The sequence below is a fragment of the Lactuca sativa genome, chromosome 1, assembly GCF_002870075.4.
Source record: "Lactuca sativa cultivar Salinas chromosome 1, Lsat_Salinas_v11, whole genome shotgun sequence".
Classification (NCBI taxonomy): Eukaryota; Viridiplantae; Streptophyta; class Magnoliopsida; order Asterales; family Asteraceae; genus Lactuca; species Lactuca sativa.
In genome coordinates this window covers 22,789,835-22,810,749 of record NC_056623.2, presented here as the reverse complement: position 1 = coordinate 22,810,749, position 20,915 = coordinate 22,789,835, and the positions used below count along the sequence as shown (strand labels likewise).

General features: G+C 33.7%; 1 protein-coding gene across 1 annotated transcript; it reads right to left on the bottom strand.

Annotated features, from left to right (window-relative positions):
* Positions 1–5,610: 5,610 nt before the first annotated feature.
* LOC111876257 (zinc finger protein GAI-ASSOCIATED FACTOR 1) lies at positions 5,611–8,174 on the bottom strand. Its single transcript, XM_023872797.3, has 4 exons — positions 7,647–8,174; positions 7,160–7,556; positions 6,857–7,083; positions 5,611–6,496 (listed from the first exon to the last, which is right to left on the bottom strand). The coding sequence occupies exons 1-4, from the start codon at positions 7,792–7,794 to the stop codon at positions 5,748–5,750; spliced, it is 1,521 nt and encodes a 506-aa protein (XP_023728565.1). The 5' UTR covers positions 7,795–8,174; the 3' UTR covers positions 5,611–5,747.
* Positions 8,175–20,915: the final 12,741 nt, after the last annotated feature.

Genomic DNA, 20,915 nt, shown 5'->3' with positions numbered 1-20,915 from the left:
GGTCTTACAGACAAGTGCCAGGAGCCACCTCCTGGTCTTCCATGTAAGCATCACAAAGACAACTAGCATACAATCTACAATTACTTATCTACTTAATTGTCAGAGTCCACACTCTAGTCTTGTATACAGATTTGCCAGGAGCTACCTCTGAGTCTTTCATACAAATGCAAAGGGCCACTCTTGGTCTTCCTTCAATACATAAATCAATAGGTCCGACATTGGTGCCTTCGACCCATAGAACAGTGAGGAGACTCACCTCACACTGTTGAATCACACTGATAATCCGTGACAGCTGGTCCAACAATCCCTCGAGCAATCAATAATCAATAATACCCAATTAACATTTAGAATCGAATCTATATCCTCAATCCAGACTTAGGGTATAAGACAATTTTACCCCTTATCTAACTCGGCCCAAGACTGAGGCCCAAACATACAATCCAAAAGGCTCAAACATTGCCCAATACATCCCATGGTCAACCCTAATCAAACTTCTAGTCAAAGTCAAAGTCAACATACCATGTTGACCAAACAGGTCATGTTGCCCCTTAGACACGCCATGTTCCGCCATCATCCAGATAATCGGGAAAACCCCAGCCAACACGCTGTGTTTGCCCGAGATTCAACAACTTAATACAATAAGTTGTTTTCTTCGATTCCAAGAGCTCCAAAGCTCAGATCTAGTCCGAAAGATGGTCCAGAAGGATAAAGTTTCCAACTTTATCCATTGGGACTACCCAAAAAGGTTCAAACCAAATCCATAAAGCTTAATAGTGCAAGGGCTTAACCAATAAGCATTTAATCCATAAAGACATAGCCCTAAAACATAGATCTAACTTCCTTGAGCTGGAAAACCACGTAAAGTTGCCAACTTTACGTTCATGCATGTCTAAAAGAAGCTCTTAAGCTTAAAAAGGACTTAATAATTGACTTAATGCATGCATGAAACCTAAAATCTCATAAATATTGCACCTATATGCTCAAAGGGACCAAAACAAACTCAGATCTGGAATAATAAGCCCTTAAAACGTATTCACTCTCTCCTCAACCCAAAAGGGACCAAAAGCACAACAAATCACAAAAGAAGAGATCTAAACATATTCAAGACAAGATGCAAACTTGATACCTCATAAGTTTTCCTCACAAGATGATGATTCTGGATCTAAAGCCTTTTCCCCACACAAAGCAACTTCAAGATCTCCTCTTCCTTCACAAAGACCAACAATGAGCACCAAGAACTTCTTACTAGCTCAAGAACACCAACAAGAGACTTAAAGATCGATTTTAGGATTTTAGTGTTAATGGAGGTTGGTAAGGAGACCATCACTTGGGGCTCAAAGAGCTTATATAGGGTGCAACATCCTAAAAATTAGGGTTTCCTACCCAGCTTCCAACACGTCGTGTTTAGGCACCAACACGTCGTGTTGACCTTAATGAGAACCGCACTTTTCCTCAACTAGACACGTCATGTTGGTTCCTCCAACACGCCGTGTCCAACACTCAAAATGGGATTCATTCCTTACAATTGCTCCTCAAGATTTTGGGTGTTACACTTGGTATGGAATTTGCTTGAGTTAACAATGAATTGGCACACGGGTGTGAATGCTATATAATATAAATATGGATTATCAACGAAGCAACTAAATTAATTATGATTATGGATACCTAGTAGTGGGAGTGTAAGAGGTGAAAATGGATTCGAATAATGAAGCAAAGCATCGCCTTCCGAAGCCACGAAATGAACGATTGAACACACATGTTTTTAGTTGCAGCAAATTAGACAACAATGATAAATATGCATCATTTAAGAAAATCATAACAAAGAAATTACGAACTAATGATATTTAGTAAAGGCACATGGAATCAGTAATGTGATAACAATGATCTATACCCAATCTCCTTCATCATCAAATTCACCATGTTAGATATACAAATTTTTTTTTATGGAAAAAATAGTCCCTCGAAAAGACGGATTTTCCCTTACGTGGGGGGCACATGAAGGGGTTAACAACAACAATCTAACGGATGTTAAGTCAATGGACCTTTTTCCACATAGAAACATGCTCAAAGGACCATGAAGCTAAAAAAGTCAGGGTTTGGACTAAAACCCGAAAAAATGCATACCATAAGGACCATTTTTGTAGTTTTGTCTTTTTTTAAATATGTCATGTTTTTTAAAATGTGTATAACTCACTATTATGAAGTTGGAATTATTTGATTTTATGGTTGAAACTTGGTTATTTGAATTGTATTAAACTTAGTTTTTCAATTTGTAGTGGTTGAAAGTGCATCAATATTCTTGGTTCCATTTTGAAAATGCATTGTCATTTTTTGTTCCATTTTGAAACTACATTGTTATTCTTGGTTCCATTTTTAAAGTGCATTGAGATTCTTGATTCCATTTTGACAGTTTATTCCTATTCATGATTCCAAAATTGCTTCTAATTTGAAAAATAATTGAAAAACCAATATCAGGACCGAGACAAGCACCGACACCAACGGTACGTGTTTCTGGTTCTTGTAAACTCTTAAAATCGTTTTCGTTTCCAAGCCGATTCGGTTCCAGGTTGGTTCCAAAGTTCACCCCTAATACAAAATAGATTAAGCATATTAAGAAAAAACTTATGACTAATGACACCATATTAAATAGCACACAAGTTGAATATTTTAGCTTGCGAATCATCGATTAAGTAGATGCTAAAGAGAACCCATTTGAGATATAAATAGATAATCTAACCCTAGTTATCAAAGGCTATAAAAAAATTTAAAAAAAAACCATCTCTATCAGAATTCATCATCAGCTTCCTTGAAACATTGAACATAGATAGCCAAATATTAGCGAAAGTGATAACACCAATCAAATTCAACTGTCGACGACCCATAAATGATGATGAATTCAATAACCCGTATTAATTGCATTCGACGGAACCCACAAATAGTAACGAACAAATTGAAATAAAAATCGAGATAACCACATTGGAAATCTTGATAGATAGGAAAAGGGTTTATAGAAACAGGGATAATATAATTTAAGTTAATTATAAATATTTTAAAAAAGACGTTTTTTTTACAATTATTCTAAAATGTAAAAATAACTATAAATATTTTTAAAAAGACGTTTTTTTTAACGAATTTAATATTTTGAATTTTCATATTATGTTGAAGTTAATTTTTAAATAGAAATTGTTTTTATAAATGGTCCCTATGGTTTTTGAAAAGTAGTATTTTCAGGATATTTTGGGAAAATGTTACAGGATGGTCGTTATGGTTTCTAAATGTTACCTTGTTTGCCATTATGTTGTTAAATCTAACTTTTGACTTGTTAATTTTTTTAAATGAACAATTTATCTTTGGAACTAATATGAATACAATAAACCTCAATGGCCATTTGTGTAATATTTTATTTATTAATCATTAATCATTTCTAATAAATGAAACTTTTTTTTTGACATTTGTTAAATTCTCAAGAGTTTTGTCATATATAATTTTCTGTGAGTTTTAGAATTATTATTTTCTACCTTTTTCTATTTTTTTTAAATAAAATTCCATAAAATTCTAACAAATTTTATAAGAAAAGAGAATCATTGTATTAATTTGATAATAAAGTCTCATAAAGACTCTAAACAATATTTGATTTCTTTTAAAAATGTTATTTTATAAATATTTAATGTTTAAATATTGATATTAAATTTGAATTTTTAATAAATCCGTGTAATATACGGGTCTAATAATTAGTGTAAATTAAAGAAAAAATAAATAAAACCCTAACTTAATGCCTAATACAACTACTCTTTCCCTCCATGCCAGAATGCTCCATCTCCATCGACAGTGGTCTCCCCCATATCCATCAATTTTGCGGTGTTGGGTTGCTCCGTCAAAATAGCCATTGTTTTTTGCAGGTACAACTATACCGACATTGATTTTTGCACCTCAAACTTCATCTTGTTTTTATCGCTCCATCCCCCATCTCTAAAGTGGAACCACCATCCAGTTCCATCAGTTTTTTATCGGGTTGCTCATCGATTGTCATTTTTAGCAGGTAGGGGTCATCATTTTCATGGGTGTGTAACTCCAACTTGTTTTTACTTTAACTACATGTCAATCGATTTTTGCATCACCACATTGACGCCTTTTCATCGATGAGGTGCATGTTTTTTTCCCATTCTTGGGTTTTAGATTTTTCATCACCATTGGCTGCTCTCATCGTTATTTGTGTACACATATGGTTTTTCGGTGAGATAAACATCAACAATTTAACTCATTGGTGTTAAGATCTAACCAAATGAAGCTCTTACAATCGCCAAGCTCTGGCGGAATGTTACTTAAAAAGGAGTCGTTCCTGAGCTTTAAAATCGCTAGATTTGATAAACCACCAAGGGATGTCGGAATCTCACCGGGTAATTTATTGTTTGAAAGAGAAATCCAGTTGCTTAACGTCGGTAGGATTAAGCCTGTTAAATAGTTGAAATCAAGAATTAGATTTTGGAGAGGTTGAATGTACCTTGAGATAATCCAGAAGGGATCTCGTCGGAAATTTTGTTGGAACTCAAATCCGAAGTCTCTAACTTGGTCGTTTTCGAGAAAGATTCCGGCAAGAAATCGATGAAATCAATAACATAAATGCCTTCAAGTAACTAATTTCCTAAAGGTTTTCAATAGGTAGCTCACCGGAGAAATTAATTTTACGAGGGACATCAACGAAGAACATGATGTCGAGAACAGCACCGGAAAGGTTGTTACAAGGAACATTCAGTTCCACGAGCTGTGGGCATAGAACATAGATTGAGGAGGTGTGAAGGAACCCTACTTGGAAATGATTGGTGGATAGATACAAAAATTGGATGCTCATGTTGACCAAAAAAGATGATATCTCGTCGACAAACTAGTTCCAAATGAGGTTAAGGAAGCTGAGACATTATAAAATATAAATGTTTGTGTATTTGTTTTCCTTTTAAAAAAGTATATAAGAGATGATATTTTATTTTTTTAATCAAATTATAGAAATGGTTGGTATATTACATTTTTCATAGTTGATCTAATCATCCAAAGATAAATGTGTCATTTTAAAAATACCAGCATTGTCAAAAGTTAGATTTACCGGACCAACTGCATAAGTTCTCTTTTGAAAAATATAAAATCATTGGTGTAATGTTTTCGAAAGATATCTTGAAAATGACACATTTTAGAAACCACATACACCTTCTACTAAATTTTGTCTTTTTAAAATTTTGAATCAAATCTGATATGCCATTTTAGTTATAACAAAAACTCTTTTATTAAGTTTTATATATAAACGTTACACACTTGTACAGTATGGGTGGAGATCTTCTATTACGTTCGTCTCATTAATTTTACTTAGACCGTGTTTGGCAATTTAAAAGCTGTTTGTAGATTTTTTTTGTTTACGAGTGTTTGACAAGTTAGTTAGACAACAATTAAAAAAAATATAAAATTACATTAAAATAAAAAATAAAAATTCCAAAAAACTGTTCAAAATAGTTTTGGATTATAAATTTTTTATTTAAAATAAAAACTAAAATTTATTGATGAAAGTATGAAACCTTTTTTCTAATTATCTTTTTTAAATCTAATATGTGATATTCAAAAAAATCATCCCAAACAGACATTTAAGCTACGCTTGGAATTCTAAAATTACATGGTGAATTTCCTAGAATAAATAAATACACTAATATTACAAAGTACAAACTGAATATTTATTCTCTAGATTTAGTAGAAAAGAAATTGACCTAAAGTGGAGCCGGCTTCCTATCATCTGAATCATCCCAACCATCGTTTCCACCGGAGTTCAATCCCCTGAAAAAAGGAACGGCGGATGCTGCACCAGATGCATGGAGGCCACTTCTGATTGAAGTTAAGTATGCCGACAACTCACCGGAGGAAGCATGGCTTCCGCCACCCATCCCCACCCCAAGAAAGTCTAACGTGGTGGGTGCCGGCGGTCCCATCATCAAGTCTGTCAGACTTGCGGTGGGTGTGGTGGCGGTGAGTAGACCAAGTCCAAGTCTGGCGTTATCATCTCTCTCTTGCTTCATCTGAGCATTACTCCAGTGAACACCATTGGTGGTGTCATGATGGTTATTACCGGTGGAAGACGACGGCAACGCCAAACCGAGTGCATGGAGGAACGAGGTGTTCGAAGACTTTGGACCCATTTGTGCTGCTTTTTGGAGCAGCGCCGTGGCGGAGAGCGCCGGTTGCGACGCCGGTAGATATTGACGGTAATGTTTGGTTTGTAGGTCGTGATCTGACGGCGGGAATAAAGAGGGGTTGGTGGCGTTGGACAAGTACAGCGACGACGATAAAGAAAGAGAGATTGGTTCTACTATCGCCGACGATGCAAAAATACTAGCAAATACACTTGTGCTATTTGAGGTGGAACCACCGCTACCGGTGGTGGTAGCTGGCGTTGCTGTGGTCAAGCTTGTCGCCTTTTTTGTTCCAGACCCGTTCACTGCCGTCGCATTCTCCGGCAGTTCTGTGAATAACATTTTAACTTTTTAGTTAAATACAAAATTAAATATAATAATACAATCAAGCTTTTGCATTGGATTTGAAAAAGTTCGTAGGAGACAATCATGACGACTTTTACAAACAAAATATTCCTCTTTTCAATCAGCTTTTTCTTCAATGAGCTCCAGCGATGAAACATGGAGCTATGTATTGCAGACATTTTTCTCCGGCCAAAAAGCTCATATCAGAAAAAAAGAAATTAAACAAATGCAGTAAACGACAAATCATTTACCACACACGAGGAAAACAGTACTGAAAGTATTTTATGAAAGGGAAATTCCAAAAAAAATATCCAAAGTGTTAGGCAGATTTTATTAAAAAGAACCTGCACTTTGGATGGAATTGACCGGAGAAAGGACGTCCGTTGACGGAGTAAGCGGCGGTGGTGGCGGACTGCACGGCGGAGGAAGAACAGCTTCCATTATAGGAAACGACTGTTGAAGTAGTTGTGGTTGATCTGAATTATTAATAGCGAGGGTTTGAGGTTGAGCTCTTGCGGTTTCATGTGCTAACGCATCGCAAAAAGCTCTATGAGTGATGAAACTATCCCTCCTTCATTATCAAAATCGAAATCAGAATGATTGCATTAAACTTTCACATAATTTGAAAATGTTGAATAAAATTTAACCTAGAAAACAAAGTCCCGCAATCACATCGATACTCTTTGGAACCACAAATCTTCATATGTGCTTTCCAATCGGACTGGACAGCGTACTTCTTCGTGCACCTTTGACACGTCCATTTCTTCTCGCCGTGCTTCCTCGAGAAGTGCTTTTTGATGCCGGTGAGATCGCCGAGAGCTCTCGACGGATCGTGGTGGACGCAGGATTTCTCCGGACAAACATAAACACGCTTCCTGATTTCATTTCCTGTTCTTTGTTTTAGCTTCCATGGCAAGTTATGACCTCGACGATGAAGTTGAAGATTCTGGTCTCGTTGAAAACCTTTGTTGCAAATATCGCAAATGAAGCGGTTGGTAGCTAGCAAACTGTTTGGTGATAGTGCGATCACCTCAGCATCTGGATCTGCAATCAGTTGTTTAAGAAGCAAAAAGTAAACGACCACTTCAAGAAATCAAAATCTGAAATTAAACAGAAAAAGAAAGTAAATTATACCAGGCGTTCCAGGAAGATTTCGCTTTCGTTTCGGCGGTAGCATCTCTGATGGCGGTTCAGCTTGATTTCCTCCGGAAGCACATTCAGCAGCTTCAACTGAAGTTCCAGAAACCGCCATCGCCGACGAATGCTCAAAACCGATGATCATAAGCACAATAAAGTAAAAAAACCAAATAGCTCTGTAGATTACTAGCTACTACCTCACACCAAACATATTTATCGACATAAAAGCACTACATCAATTGTGTATCATATCTACACCTCGTCGTTAGAAGTTTCTCTTTCAGGAAGCTAAAATCAATCAGAAACAACAAATTTTCGCAACAAAATCAATAGACACGCAGACAATTGCGTAAATATGAATAATTAAACAAAAGTACACAATCTTCCGGCGAAAAACGAAACAAAACTGCAATCTCTTTGCAAATCTCCGCAGGTAATTTGAGAGTTCATAATCGTGGCTGGAGGACGACGGAGACAAGTCTAATACGTCTGTTGTTTGACTGTGTGGTCAGTCACTTGTGTGCGAAGGGAAAGGAGTGAAAAGAGATGAAAGCGGTGGATGTAAACCATGGTTAGAAAGGGATTTAACTATGGTTAATTTTAATCTGCCATTGGCCCACAGGAGGTCTCATCATCAGAAGTGGGTCTTAAATCCTGATCGTCCACCTGGTTGAATCGGCGACAGGTTGGCATATGTCGGATAGACGTAGGACCGATACACAGCTACACTACACTGTGGTATTTACCATTTTACCTTGTGCGTTAGAAAAGTAAATTTATAAATGGATAATGACTTTTTAAGAAAAATGAACTTTTGTTTGGTGTATATATTTAGTTATTGAAAAGGAATTCGTATGTGATTTATTATTGAATTTGTGTAATATGTAACACATTTATTAATATGATCGTTTGTTGTAGGTTGACTTGATAGAGTAATGTTTTATTATTGTTATATATATTTAGTTATTAATTTTTTTTATGATTTATTATTAATTTTTTTTAATTGTTTAAAATTGTATCATTTTTAGTTGTTGAAAATAGGCTCTAATTCCAAAATCAAGTATCTTTCTCATGCTCACACATATACAAGGGTGTAATAATTAGATAAAAAACGGGAAAATGACTTACCAAGGTAATTAATTTTTTGATATGTTCATATATAAGTAACTATTTTTGTTTTGTATATATCTAGATAACAAACTTGTTGGAGTGTTCACATATGACCATTATGACCTGCTATAGCAGGTTAAATCCTAAATGTGAATACTTTCAATAAGTTTGTTACCTAGATATGTACAAAATAAATAGTTACTCAAATATGAATAAAACAAAAAGTAAAAATAAATTACATGAATGGTCCATGTGGTTTGGAGGAATTTGTGTTTTTGGTCCCTAACTTATTTTTTTAATTCGGATGGTCCTCACTGTTTATTTTTGTTGCGCGTTTGGTCCCTGCTTACCTAAAAAGACTATTTTGCCCTTATTAATTTATTTTTTAATTAGTTTTCTTATTTATGTATTTATTTTTTATATTTTAAAAAAAATTAATAGACCCCATATATCTGTATCTCCTTACCATAAACCTCAAACCATTTTTGAGAAATTTAATTCAGATGATCCCTACTGTTTTTTTTTTGTTGCGCGTTTGGTCTCTGTCTTACCTAAAAAGACCATTGTGCCCTTATTAATTTATTTTTTTAATTAATTTTCTTATTTATGTATTTATTTAAAAAAATTAACAGACTTCACATATCTGTATCTCCTCACTATAAACCTGAAACCACGTTTGAGAAATTTAATTTGGGTCTTACCGGTCACCATCCCATCTCTCATCCTCCCCAACTTTTATTTCTTTTCCATCTTTAGTGACATCGACGTCTTCATCATCCTTCTTTTTTTGGTACTTCAACTCTGGCGAACCAACACCATAACCTATTGTTTTTTCATCTTTAGTGGTTGTGGTGTTGATTCGATGGAGTTGAAGGACCGAAAAAAAAAGGGATGGTAAAGATGTTGATATCACTAAAGATGGAAAATAAATAGAAATTGAGGATGATGAGAGATGATATTGTAAGGAGATACAGATATGTGGAGTCTATTAATTTTTTTTTTAAATATATAAAGTATACATACATAATTAAAAAATAATAATAATAAAGGCATAATAGTCTTTTTAGGTAAGATAGAGACTAAACTCGTAACAAAATTAAACAGTAGGATCCTCCGAGTTAGAAAATAAATTAATTAAAAAATAAACAGTAAAGATCATCCGAGTAGATACAAATATGTGGGTCTATTAATTTTTTTAATATGTAAAAAATAAATACATAAATAAGAAAATTAATTAAAAAATAAATTAATAAGGACACAATAGTCTTTTTAGATAAAATAAGGACCAAACACGCAGTAAAAATAAACTCTAGGGGTCATCCAAGTTAAAAAAATAAATTAGAGACAAAAAACACAAATTCCCCCAAACCACAGGGACCATTCGTGTAATTTACTTTTACTTTTCATTTTGTTCATATTTGGGTAACTATTTTTTTGTACATGTCTAGGTAACGAACTTGTTGAAAGTGTTCACATCTAGGATTTAACCTGCTATAGCAGGTCATAATGGTCATATGTGAACACTTCCAACAAGTTTATTACCTAGATATGTACAAAAAAAAGATAGTTACCTATATGTGAACATACTAAAAAGTTAATTACCTTGGTAAGTCATTTTCCCTAAAAAAAACACAAGTTAAGTAAAGAAGTTTACATAGTATAAGTAGTCTTCTAAATGTCCAATGCATCTCTAGTATTCAAATCAAGGAGAGAAATATATGTATATATGTAAAAAAAGATGGGAAAATGTTACAAAAATAGTTATAAATGGGATATAAAAACATTGTAAAAATGTTATAACAAAAAGTTGTAAAACAAACTTTGAAAATGTTAAAGGCCATACGGAATGATCATGCGTTGTTTGGGATGCCACATAAATATTTCACCATTCCACACCCAACCCATCAGAGTATGGAAATGGTGTTCACCGGTGGGTTGGTGGTGAAGGGAACAAAAGGAAAGAGAGAGAAAGAAAGAGGGAAATTGTGAGGGGCCAGATTCACCACCAATAACAATAAGATGCAGTATCTTCCTCTGTCCTCCCACTCACGCCACACCCAATCCACCGATACTGGGGGCGGTGTTCACGCGTCTCCTGGGGTGCCACCTAGCATTTTCACGCGTGAAATTGGTTCCACTCCGGATAACCTAAGAAAGTGAACAACATGAATGTTTTTTCATAAATTGTGTACAAGGAATAGTCTTGTGATTAAATGTGTACAATGAATGTGATACATTATCCTATCAAATCATTTAAACATCTAAGATGTCAAATCATCAAAAACATACAATAAAATGTCATATTAGTATTTTTTTTTAATACATCAAACAATGTTAACGGGACATCGCATATAAATACATTTTAAATGACTAAATGCATATATGGGGCAAAGTTCATTAACGGCACATCATATAAGTCATTATCCCATCTATAAACCATAATGACTTTTATCAATAATTTTATATAAACAAAATTTACGATATACAATACTCTTGCAAACGAAGTTCGTCATAGCATTTTATTTATAAAAAATTAGAGAATTTAATTACAAATATTGAATCAAATGGTTAATGGTTTTCTAAATATATGTAAACTTCATAGAGCATGTTCAAAACAAAGCTTTTGATAGCTTTTAGTTTTAAAAAAATAGTTTGGAAAGAAATAGCAAAAGAAAAAGCTTCATTCGACAATAAAAGTTTTTAGTTTTTAATTTTAAACGAAAATGTCCTATTCCAAAAGAAAAAAAGCTATTTCATAGTATTTTTGAATGTATTTTTTTTAATCTTTTAGCTTATGATTTTTACATAATTTTTTTACTTTTATCGAACAATTCTACACAAATAAATTTTATAACTTTCAACTAGGGGTGACAATTTATGACACAAAACGATAAAAATACACGACACGAAACGAAATTGGGACGGAACTAAATTTGAATTCGTGTTCGTGTTCGCGTTTGTGTTAGCTGTAAAAAGAACGATGTCGTGTCGTGTTCGTGTTCAAAATTCGACACGAAATTGACACGATTTAGCAGTTCTTTATCGTGTTTTTCGTGTTTATCGTGTTATACGTGATAAAATATTCATTAAATAAACTAGTTTTTAGTATATGTTATATTTGTCGTGTTTGTCGTTTTTAATTCGTTCGTTTTCGTGTTAGTTAAAAAAAACACGACATCGTGTCGTGTCGTGTTCGTGTTAAAAAAAACTTTGTCGTGTCGTGTCGTATCAGACAGAAACACGAAACGATAACACGATTTGTCACCCCTACTTTCAACTTTCAGCTATCAGCTATTTGTTTCTTACTGCTACATATCAACTATAAACTATTTTTGTCAAAAAAAAAACATATATTGTTTTCATTTAAAATAAAGATTGAATTATTTGATTTTATCACAAATAATACATAAAACATATATTTATGTCAAACACGCCAATTATGTAATAAATTTAACTATATTCTACAAATGCTAATGTTTAGATTACATATAAACATATATTTATGTCAATTTTAATTTTAATTAGTTGATGAATAAATAACAAAGTATGATATATTTATAAGCTATTAATTGATCAGAAACGTATTCCATTATAAACTTCTAACATATTATTAATATTTTTAAATATTGTTCTTTAAAATACAATTTGACTAAAATTTACTTTTGAATATTATTTGCTTAATGCTTAATTACATTATGGATTGATTTTACATACCCCTTTTTAGCGTAAAAGAAGCAGGGTAAATGAAGTATGTTAATATGTGTTTATGTGTGAATGGGGGTAGGAAAAGGATAAGTAAAGTAGGACCCTTATAATATATGCAAATTGAACTTAAGAAATTTACAATAAAGTATTTTGCACAGATATTTCAAATTTAATGTTGCTGTTTGCTTTACGAACAATAAATGAAGAGAAATAAAGAATTGTGTCAAGCTTCCGATATACATGTTAAAATATTTAAAATATATCAAAATAGTGAAATAAAAAGTAAATGACTATTTGACTATGACTCTTTAATGTTGAGGGTATTGTACAAATAAAATTTATTTAAATATTATTATATATTATTCTTTCAAAAAAATGCATATTTATGATTATTAAATGTTTAACTATCACCTACATTTGAAAGATAATCCAGCAAATTTCTTTTCCAATATCTAAAAAAAAAAATCAATATTTCCTGTATACATTAAATTTATGTAATCGTTACTTGATAATCTTTCTGAATATCATGATATATCGACCTTAAGTTTTCATAATTTTACAAATGGTATGTAAAGCTTCTCATTCATATAAACCACAAAGCTTCTATTCATATAAATGTCATATTAACGAGGTGGGTGGTTTTCTTGAAATGTTAATTTATTTTATTGTTAGTGAATCCTATATAATATGGGTGTTTGGGTGATTCATGATGAGTGAAATCTAAGGGTGTGGACAAGAAGCAGATTAGATTGAGTACTTGATACATTTCTGGAAAGAAGCAGATCATGATTCTATCTCCATATGGAAATGGAGCCCACATTCAGGTATTCCTATCATTTAACACTCTTTCTTAATTTATGACAAAACCATAATTGCTAAAAATAATAGAGTAAATTACAGTTTTGGTCCTTGCCCCTTACATGTATTTGTATTTTTAGTCTAACATATTAATTTTTCATAATAGGTCTATATGGTTTCCAAAATTTATATGTGTGGTTACAAAACAGTTATCATCTAATGAGAAAAAAAAACAAAGAAAGGTAATAACAGTTTCAAAGATCATGCATATAATTTCTAAATGTACCATGTCAAATTGAAAAGTTTGATTAAAACAGCAAATGAATGAATATAAACTACATAGACCAAAGCTATAATTTACTCAAAATAACATTTTTGTAGTTTATTAATATTAAGATATAAATTTTAAGTTGATTTACAAACTTATCATTTAATATACATTTACCAGATTATAAAAAATTATAAAATGGTGAAAATGATGAGCTAGTTACGTTAAATAATGGTTACATTAAATAAGAAAATCTACATAAAATGCTAAAATAATGATAACATTGCTACATTAATGATTAATATAAGGTTGTTGGTATATTTGATACATATATTAATGCTTTCATACTAAATCATATTCACATAGATGATAGATGATGCAAACTTGAGGTTTTTATCTTATTGTTTAATAACCATTTATTTTAGTGTGAAACGTTCTAATAAAGGAATATTTTCAATAAAGTTATAATATTTTGTGTCAGTTTACGGTTTAATTTTATTTTTTATTTTATGAATAGAAAAGTCCTTATTATTTTATATTTTGCCCAAATCAACAAAAGAGGTCTTATTTTTTCAACAAAAACGACATATTAGCGTATAAAACTTGATAATCAGAATTTTTTTGTTAAAAAAATAAATATTTGAATTAAACCGTAAACTAACCAAAAATATTGGACTTTATCAGAGATTTCCCTTTAATAAAATATAAATCGACAAAGATTCAACAAATTGACGCTTCCATTATATATCATATATTACATTCTGGATATTTTGTAGGATTAGTGATTACGAAGTTTAACAATAAAGATTATAACTCTGATATCATACAGAAGATCTTTTGAGATTAAAGACTTTCTTTGGTAACATGTCCTTGCATGTATATATGTGTCATAAGAATTCAAGTAAATGAATATTGTGAGGATGTCATGCCATCCTCGGATTGTTTCATCAATAATCGTGAATGGTATTATTTTTCTTGATCTTATATTATATTATAAAATATATTAGTCTTATCTTGAATTTTAAGAGATATAAGTTACAAAACCTTTTGTACAAATCAATTATGCATAAATAATTCAGTAATACTTGCCAAAAGTTTGAAATTTGAATCAAAGAAAGTAATTATGAAATTCAATTTGGAGCAAAATAAAAAAATTTAAAATATTAGATTCGTGTATATAAATTTATTTAAATTTCTTAAACTAAACACCAACATTAATTAATTTGCATCAATAGTATAAAAAAACAATATAAACATAAATATTTTATTTAAAAGTGAAAATTTTTATTACATAATAACTAATAATAAAATCTAATAATTATTTCCCATAAAAAAACAATTCACCAAAAACACAATTTATCTTCACCATTTCACACGGTCATACATCTAGTGTAATTTAATTAGTTTTTTATTTATATTTATTTAATATTAAATAAATATTGTAATATACGAAAAACTAAACAAAATTAAAATTTTAAGTTAGAATTTAAAACTATTTTGAAATAATTAAAAAAAAAAATTGTTTACAAAAAATTGTATATATTTTTTACAACATGAAAAAAAAACAATTTATGGCCTTAAATGATTTTTAGCTCGTCCTCCTCCCCTAAAACGAAGTGGGCTACCTTATGTTCGTATGTCGGTTGGTTATGTCATCCCTTGAGGACTGTTGGAGCCATGTTGGCGAGCAGGCTAAGATAACTTTTGTCAGTTAGACTCTTGGGTGGAGTCTCATTGCGTGACCATGCATGCGATTGTCGCTCTCAGCAGACAGTTAGGAATTCTGCATCCCAATTTAGTAAAGTTAGCATGGAATTGGGAAATCTCGGATAGATCGAATATGTGAATCCTTGGTTATCAGAATGTGTGTTATGTATTGGTGTGGTACCTATGGGTGAGACTTGCGTTAAGAGTCACCTTTGCTTTCAAATGAAAGGCTTCAGCAGCAATGAATGGTTAGGGATTCTGGTTTCCAGTTACCAGTAAGATAATTCATGGTCAGAAGGGTTTCGTTAAGTTCGGATTACGAGTTGGAGTCTCTTATGGATCTAGGATGAGATAGTTTTGTCTGTGTGGAAGTTAGATAGGGTTTTGTGTTTTTAGATTTATGGCAGAGTAGTGATGGTTACTCATCCTTAGTTAACGTTAGTGGGTCAATGATTCAGTATATGCTAGGATATGTGAGTTCCACTGAGTTTGGTTTTGATTATAGTAGTTAGAAGGTAGTCGTCTGTATGAGTCGACTTCTTAATTCAAATCGGGATTTTGGAAGGTTTTTCCGAATAGTCTGGGGAGCCTGGGAGCTGGTAAGGAGTGATTTCAGGGAAAAAATCTAATTTAAGTAGGGGAAGAGTTGTAACACTCGTGTTCCAGATTGGTTAAGCATACTTTTATCAGGAAACAAAGATGAAGTTTTTTGGGGAAACCCTATGTCACGATGTGGTGCAAGGATGCCCACGATGACAATTGTTCTTGACCAAGCCCATGATTCAATTAGGGTTTGCTTCATATTTAAACTCATCTAAGCCACTTCTAGGGTTCATTACCAGCCTCAAACACCCTTATACCTCAGAGAAACTCTAACTCTCATTCCCTTGGTGATTTGTGACCTTTCCGGAGCATTGTTGGCTTAAAGAAGAAGAGAAGAGGGAGAAGAAGGTGCTTCATTAGTGGAACTTGCAAGGAATCAACGTCATCAACATCTCTCATAGCTTTTGGACCTTTGTAAGTGTCAAAGACTCAATCTTTATGGCTTAAAGTGTTAAGATCTAGGTTTTTGTCCCATGTTCTTCATGTTTGAGCAAGTTTGCAAGGAGGGAACTCATAAAGTTGGCAACTTTATGACTCTTCAAAGTCCCAAGAGCAACATATGCTATAAATCTAGATTTTGGATGAAGTTCTTATATTTGCATTAGTTTTTGGGCATTTTTAGCTTATCATGACCTAAATTGGATTCTAGACATGTTTTGGATATTGTGACAACCCGAAATTTCCAATTGTATGAACATCATCTATTCAATAGAAGCTAGTTCAGTTTCTGTGATTTTCAAGCTTTTCCAAACAAGTTTGTGTACATTAGGGTTTACGTTTTAGGTGATATCAGGAGAGTGGATACTCCTGGTTTTGTGAAACTTGGGCATTTCAAGTTTCATAATGTTACAGTCCAACATCAGGAATGAAAATATTTTCTGCCAAAATATTCCAGGACTATAAATAGTTTTCTGAATTAAATTAATTCATTATTCACAATTCCAAATAGAGAAAAGCCATATTCTCTCTGACGGATCTTCGGGTTTTCATCCCAGATTGTGAGTCTACTTTTCTATATGTGTTTCAATACTTGTTTAATGCATATTAACAACAATTACATGTCTAGATGTCAAGATCCGGGAGTTTACCGCCCAAGAACGTTCTTGGGGAGTAAACTCCAAAATGGAACATTATGGCTTCCTAGTCCCAATTCCTTGTTAGAAGACTTGTTTAGGAGATAGGCTATGACATTTATGGATCAAAAAGCAACCAAGAACCATAAGTTCTAGGAGTTTACGGCCAAGGAACTCCCTTGGGCCGTAAACCCCTTTTCAAGGGCTTAAATGCCCTAAAACTCTCCCCAAATGCTTAAGGACCTTAACCACTTGTACTTGTGCTTGTTTAGAACACCAAAAGCCCATAAAAACCATAAGTTTTTAGGAGTTTACGGCCAAGAACCCTTCTTGGGCCGTAAACCCCTTTTTGTGGGACAAAAATCATTCCAAGCTACCCTTAAGCCTTTAGACAATTTATCTTGCACCTTTGGGACTAGAATGGAGAGAAGAACACATAGAAACACCTCCTTGGAAGGAGTTTACGGCCAAGGATCATGACTTGGGCCGTAAACTCCAAGTGAAGGCACCAAAGTGTGCCTCTTGTTCCCATTAGCCTTAGATAAAATCATGGATGCCATTCTTGATGTTTAAGTGCCTCAAATCAATTTATTTCCTAGAGTTTACGGCCGTAAACTCTAAGGTGAAGGACCTTAGGCCGTAAACTCCCTTATGGAGTGTTCTAGAGCCTTAAAACTACTTCATGCATTATTCCAATAAAGATAGGAGTGTTCTAGATGCAAGATAACACCACAAAACACCCAAAAACACCATTTGAGGAGTCCAAGGTGTGGGGTTTGTTGGATGGTGAACTCCTATACAAGGCCCTTTGATGTTTCAAACCCTTTTGCCTTGTCCCGTAGCAACTTAGATGCAACCATTTGAACCCTAAACACTCATAAAAGTGTTTAAATGTTTTCTAAGTGTCTTAACTTATTTAATTAAGTTATTATATGTCTAATTAGTTATATATATGTTTATTATATGATAACTAGGCTCGTGCGTGTAAACCAGTCTCCGTTTGCCACCTAGCACGGTAGCCGACACTACAATTCGAACGACTCACCACAAGTGAGTTCATACCCCTTGAATCAACCTTTGAAATGATTTTAAATGTTTTATAACACTTTATGGGGGGGGGGGGGGGGAATACAACTCAAATACTTATAAGTTATTACTTCAATCACATGTGATTGTGTTTAATCACATGTGATTAATAACTAGGAAAACAACGATTTTTACCACTGTTCAAACTGTTTTCAACTGCCTTACTATTGAAATGTTTTACAAACTGTTTTACTATCCAAACTTACTTATAGACTGTGATTCATTCAAATGCTTCTTATACTTAAACTGTTTTTATCAACTTATGCTTTTAAAATGATTTATAGATCGACATCAAGTCAATCTTCTCTTGAAATTATATTTATGTTTTAAAATGTTTTATGAAAACTTATTTATGCTTTATATATACAATTGCATGCCCGTATATGTATAGATATATAAATAATGTTCAAAAGGCTTAGGAATGTCATCCGCCCTATTTCCTTTTCCTCGATTTGGATGTGGTCTGGTGGGATTTCGGGTGACCATCCGAAAGTCGTTTCCATATTACTTATATATCATATATACATGTATAGACATAAAGGTACTTCCATATTCATATTCATCAGTACATCTTTAGCTGGTTACCATCGGGGTAACGCAGGATCATATACAGATATACTAGAAACAATACATATACAGATATACTAGAAACAATACATATACAGATATACGAGAAACAATACATATACAGAAATACGAGAAACAATACATATACATGAATACTTAACAATTGTGATCCACTGTATCGGGCATGCCTTAAATGTCATGGCCTGAGTTGTAGCCAGAATTCTCCTGGAGGGAGAGCGTGAGTTTGCGTATAGATCTATACTGGATTGACTATCCTACACCTTGCTGCTAGCTACAGCCGGACCTGCAGGTCTGCGAGTGCCAAACGTCATTTCTTATTACGACCGTTCATTATGTCGTTGATTATCAGTCGATAGCATGGTGCAATTAATCACAATAAACCTTAATATAACTCCGGTTTAAGGTAGTAGTATTTAGTACAGCAGTAGTCTTATTATACAAAGCTACAGTACTACAATGATTTACCCATTGCATATTTTAGTGATAACCTCACTTAAGAATTAATGTACAAACTATATTTTTAACAAATAATAGTTATATTTGGGTAATCACACACTTTTACAACAGAAATGTTTACAAAACAGCCTAGCCTTGGTAGAAGGTTACTTTTATAGAAAATATAGGATTTTCTGAGTGATTCAAACTTTTACAAACACTTTCAAACATTTACTTACATTTTTACAACTTATACATTGAGACATGTTCAAACGTTTTTACAAGGAACATTGACACTAAAATACTTATGAACTCACCAGCTTAATGCTGATAAACTCTTTCAAAATAACTTGTATTCTCAGGTCATCAGTAGACAGGTACCGAGACCAGCTTTTGAGAAGATGGAGTGCATTCAAGACTCATCTCATATTATTTTGTGTTTCATTATTTTTGGTGTCTATAACTGTACAGAACACGCTTGTATTAAAATTATATATATTTAATGAAATGGATGATGTTGTTTGCTTATTTACATTTACTGTGTTGTGATACTGTACATGACGTCCTCCGCCCCGGAACGTTTCCGCCGTTCTTGGTTTTGGGGTGTGACAGATTGGTATCAGAGCATTGTTTATAGTGAATCAAGTATATCAACCCATAAAAGATATACTAATCTATAAACCCAAAAAGGGACTAAAACACTCTGACCAAGAGTCCATACTTTAAATAATAAAATATTTAATCAAGTATACTAGTCTACATTTATACTAAAATCAGTGTCACAATGACAAGAACAAAAGTATTACGATTGTTGAATATCACAAGTGAGCTCGGGGATGTATGGTCAGTCCTTGGAGTAGCATAGCCTGATCAACTATGCTGGTCCTAGGAGTGATTAGCATATGCCCTAGAATGGTTGTGATATGTTAGCAAGTCTAAAAACTTACCAACAGTACCGCAAGAAGATCAGTAGAACTTAGAACTTAAAATACTATAGGAGTATTTTGTGCTATTAGTTACACGTATACTATATTCTTATACCTCTCTTCTCGCGTAGATCTAAATGGCTGGATTCCATCATGGCGACCCGTACTTTCCCAATGAAGGCAATGTCGGATGGATCGATGAAGAGCCTGAAGATAAGCATCCAATCCCTTTGGATGATCACCTCGCAGAAGGCTTTTCAAATGGATCTGCCTCCGAGCCTGAAGTCAACAACCTACCGCTTGTAGGTCAAGCCCTGAACGACAACCCTCGACCAGCGTTTCCAGGCCCTACTCCCATGTGGGCAAACAATCTGAATCGCTGGAGTGATGAGCAGGGTCAGCCCTTACCATACTTTGGGGACCGAACCTTCTACAACATCAGCGATGGTGGCTCTGCTGACAGAGCTCTACCGGTAATCATCCGCAGGATAGCTCGTAATGTCGAGCAAGGTCGAGCGGCCATCAACCGGGTCATGGAGATTGATGCCAATTCAGGTGTCAATACAGTCCGCATTCGCCGTCTCGAAGAAGACATGGAACGGACCCGGAGAACCAACGAAACTCTGCAGCAACAGCTGGCTGCCTCACGTGCTGAAGTCTTAGAACTTCGAGCTCGTCAGAGAGCTCAGGACCGACACCTTCAAGAGGTGTTTCGTCAAATGTCCGACCTCAGGGATCGCCCGAGGAATTCCCATCACCATTAGATGATGTCTAGTACATCTCTGTCTTTTGATTTAGGGATAGCCTTGAACTTATGTGCTCTAAGTGGCACTTGTCTGTAAAATATTCCTAACTTTCGGTACTCTAATTAGGAATCTAGGACTGTTAGTATTGTCCTTATGGTATGATGTAAGACCTACTGTTAGGTCGATTTTTCCTTGAACTTATTACATCAGTAATACCAGTA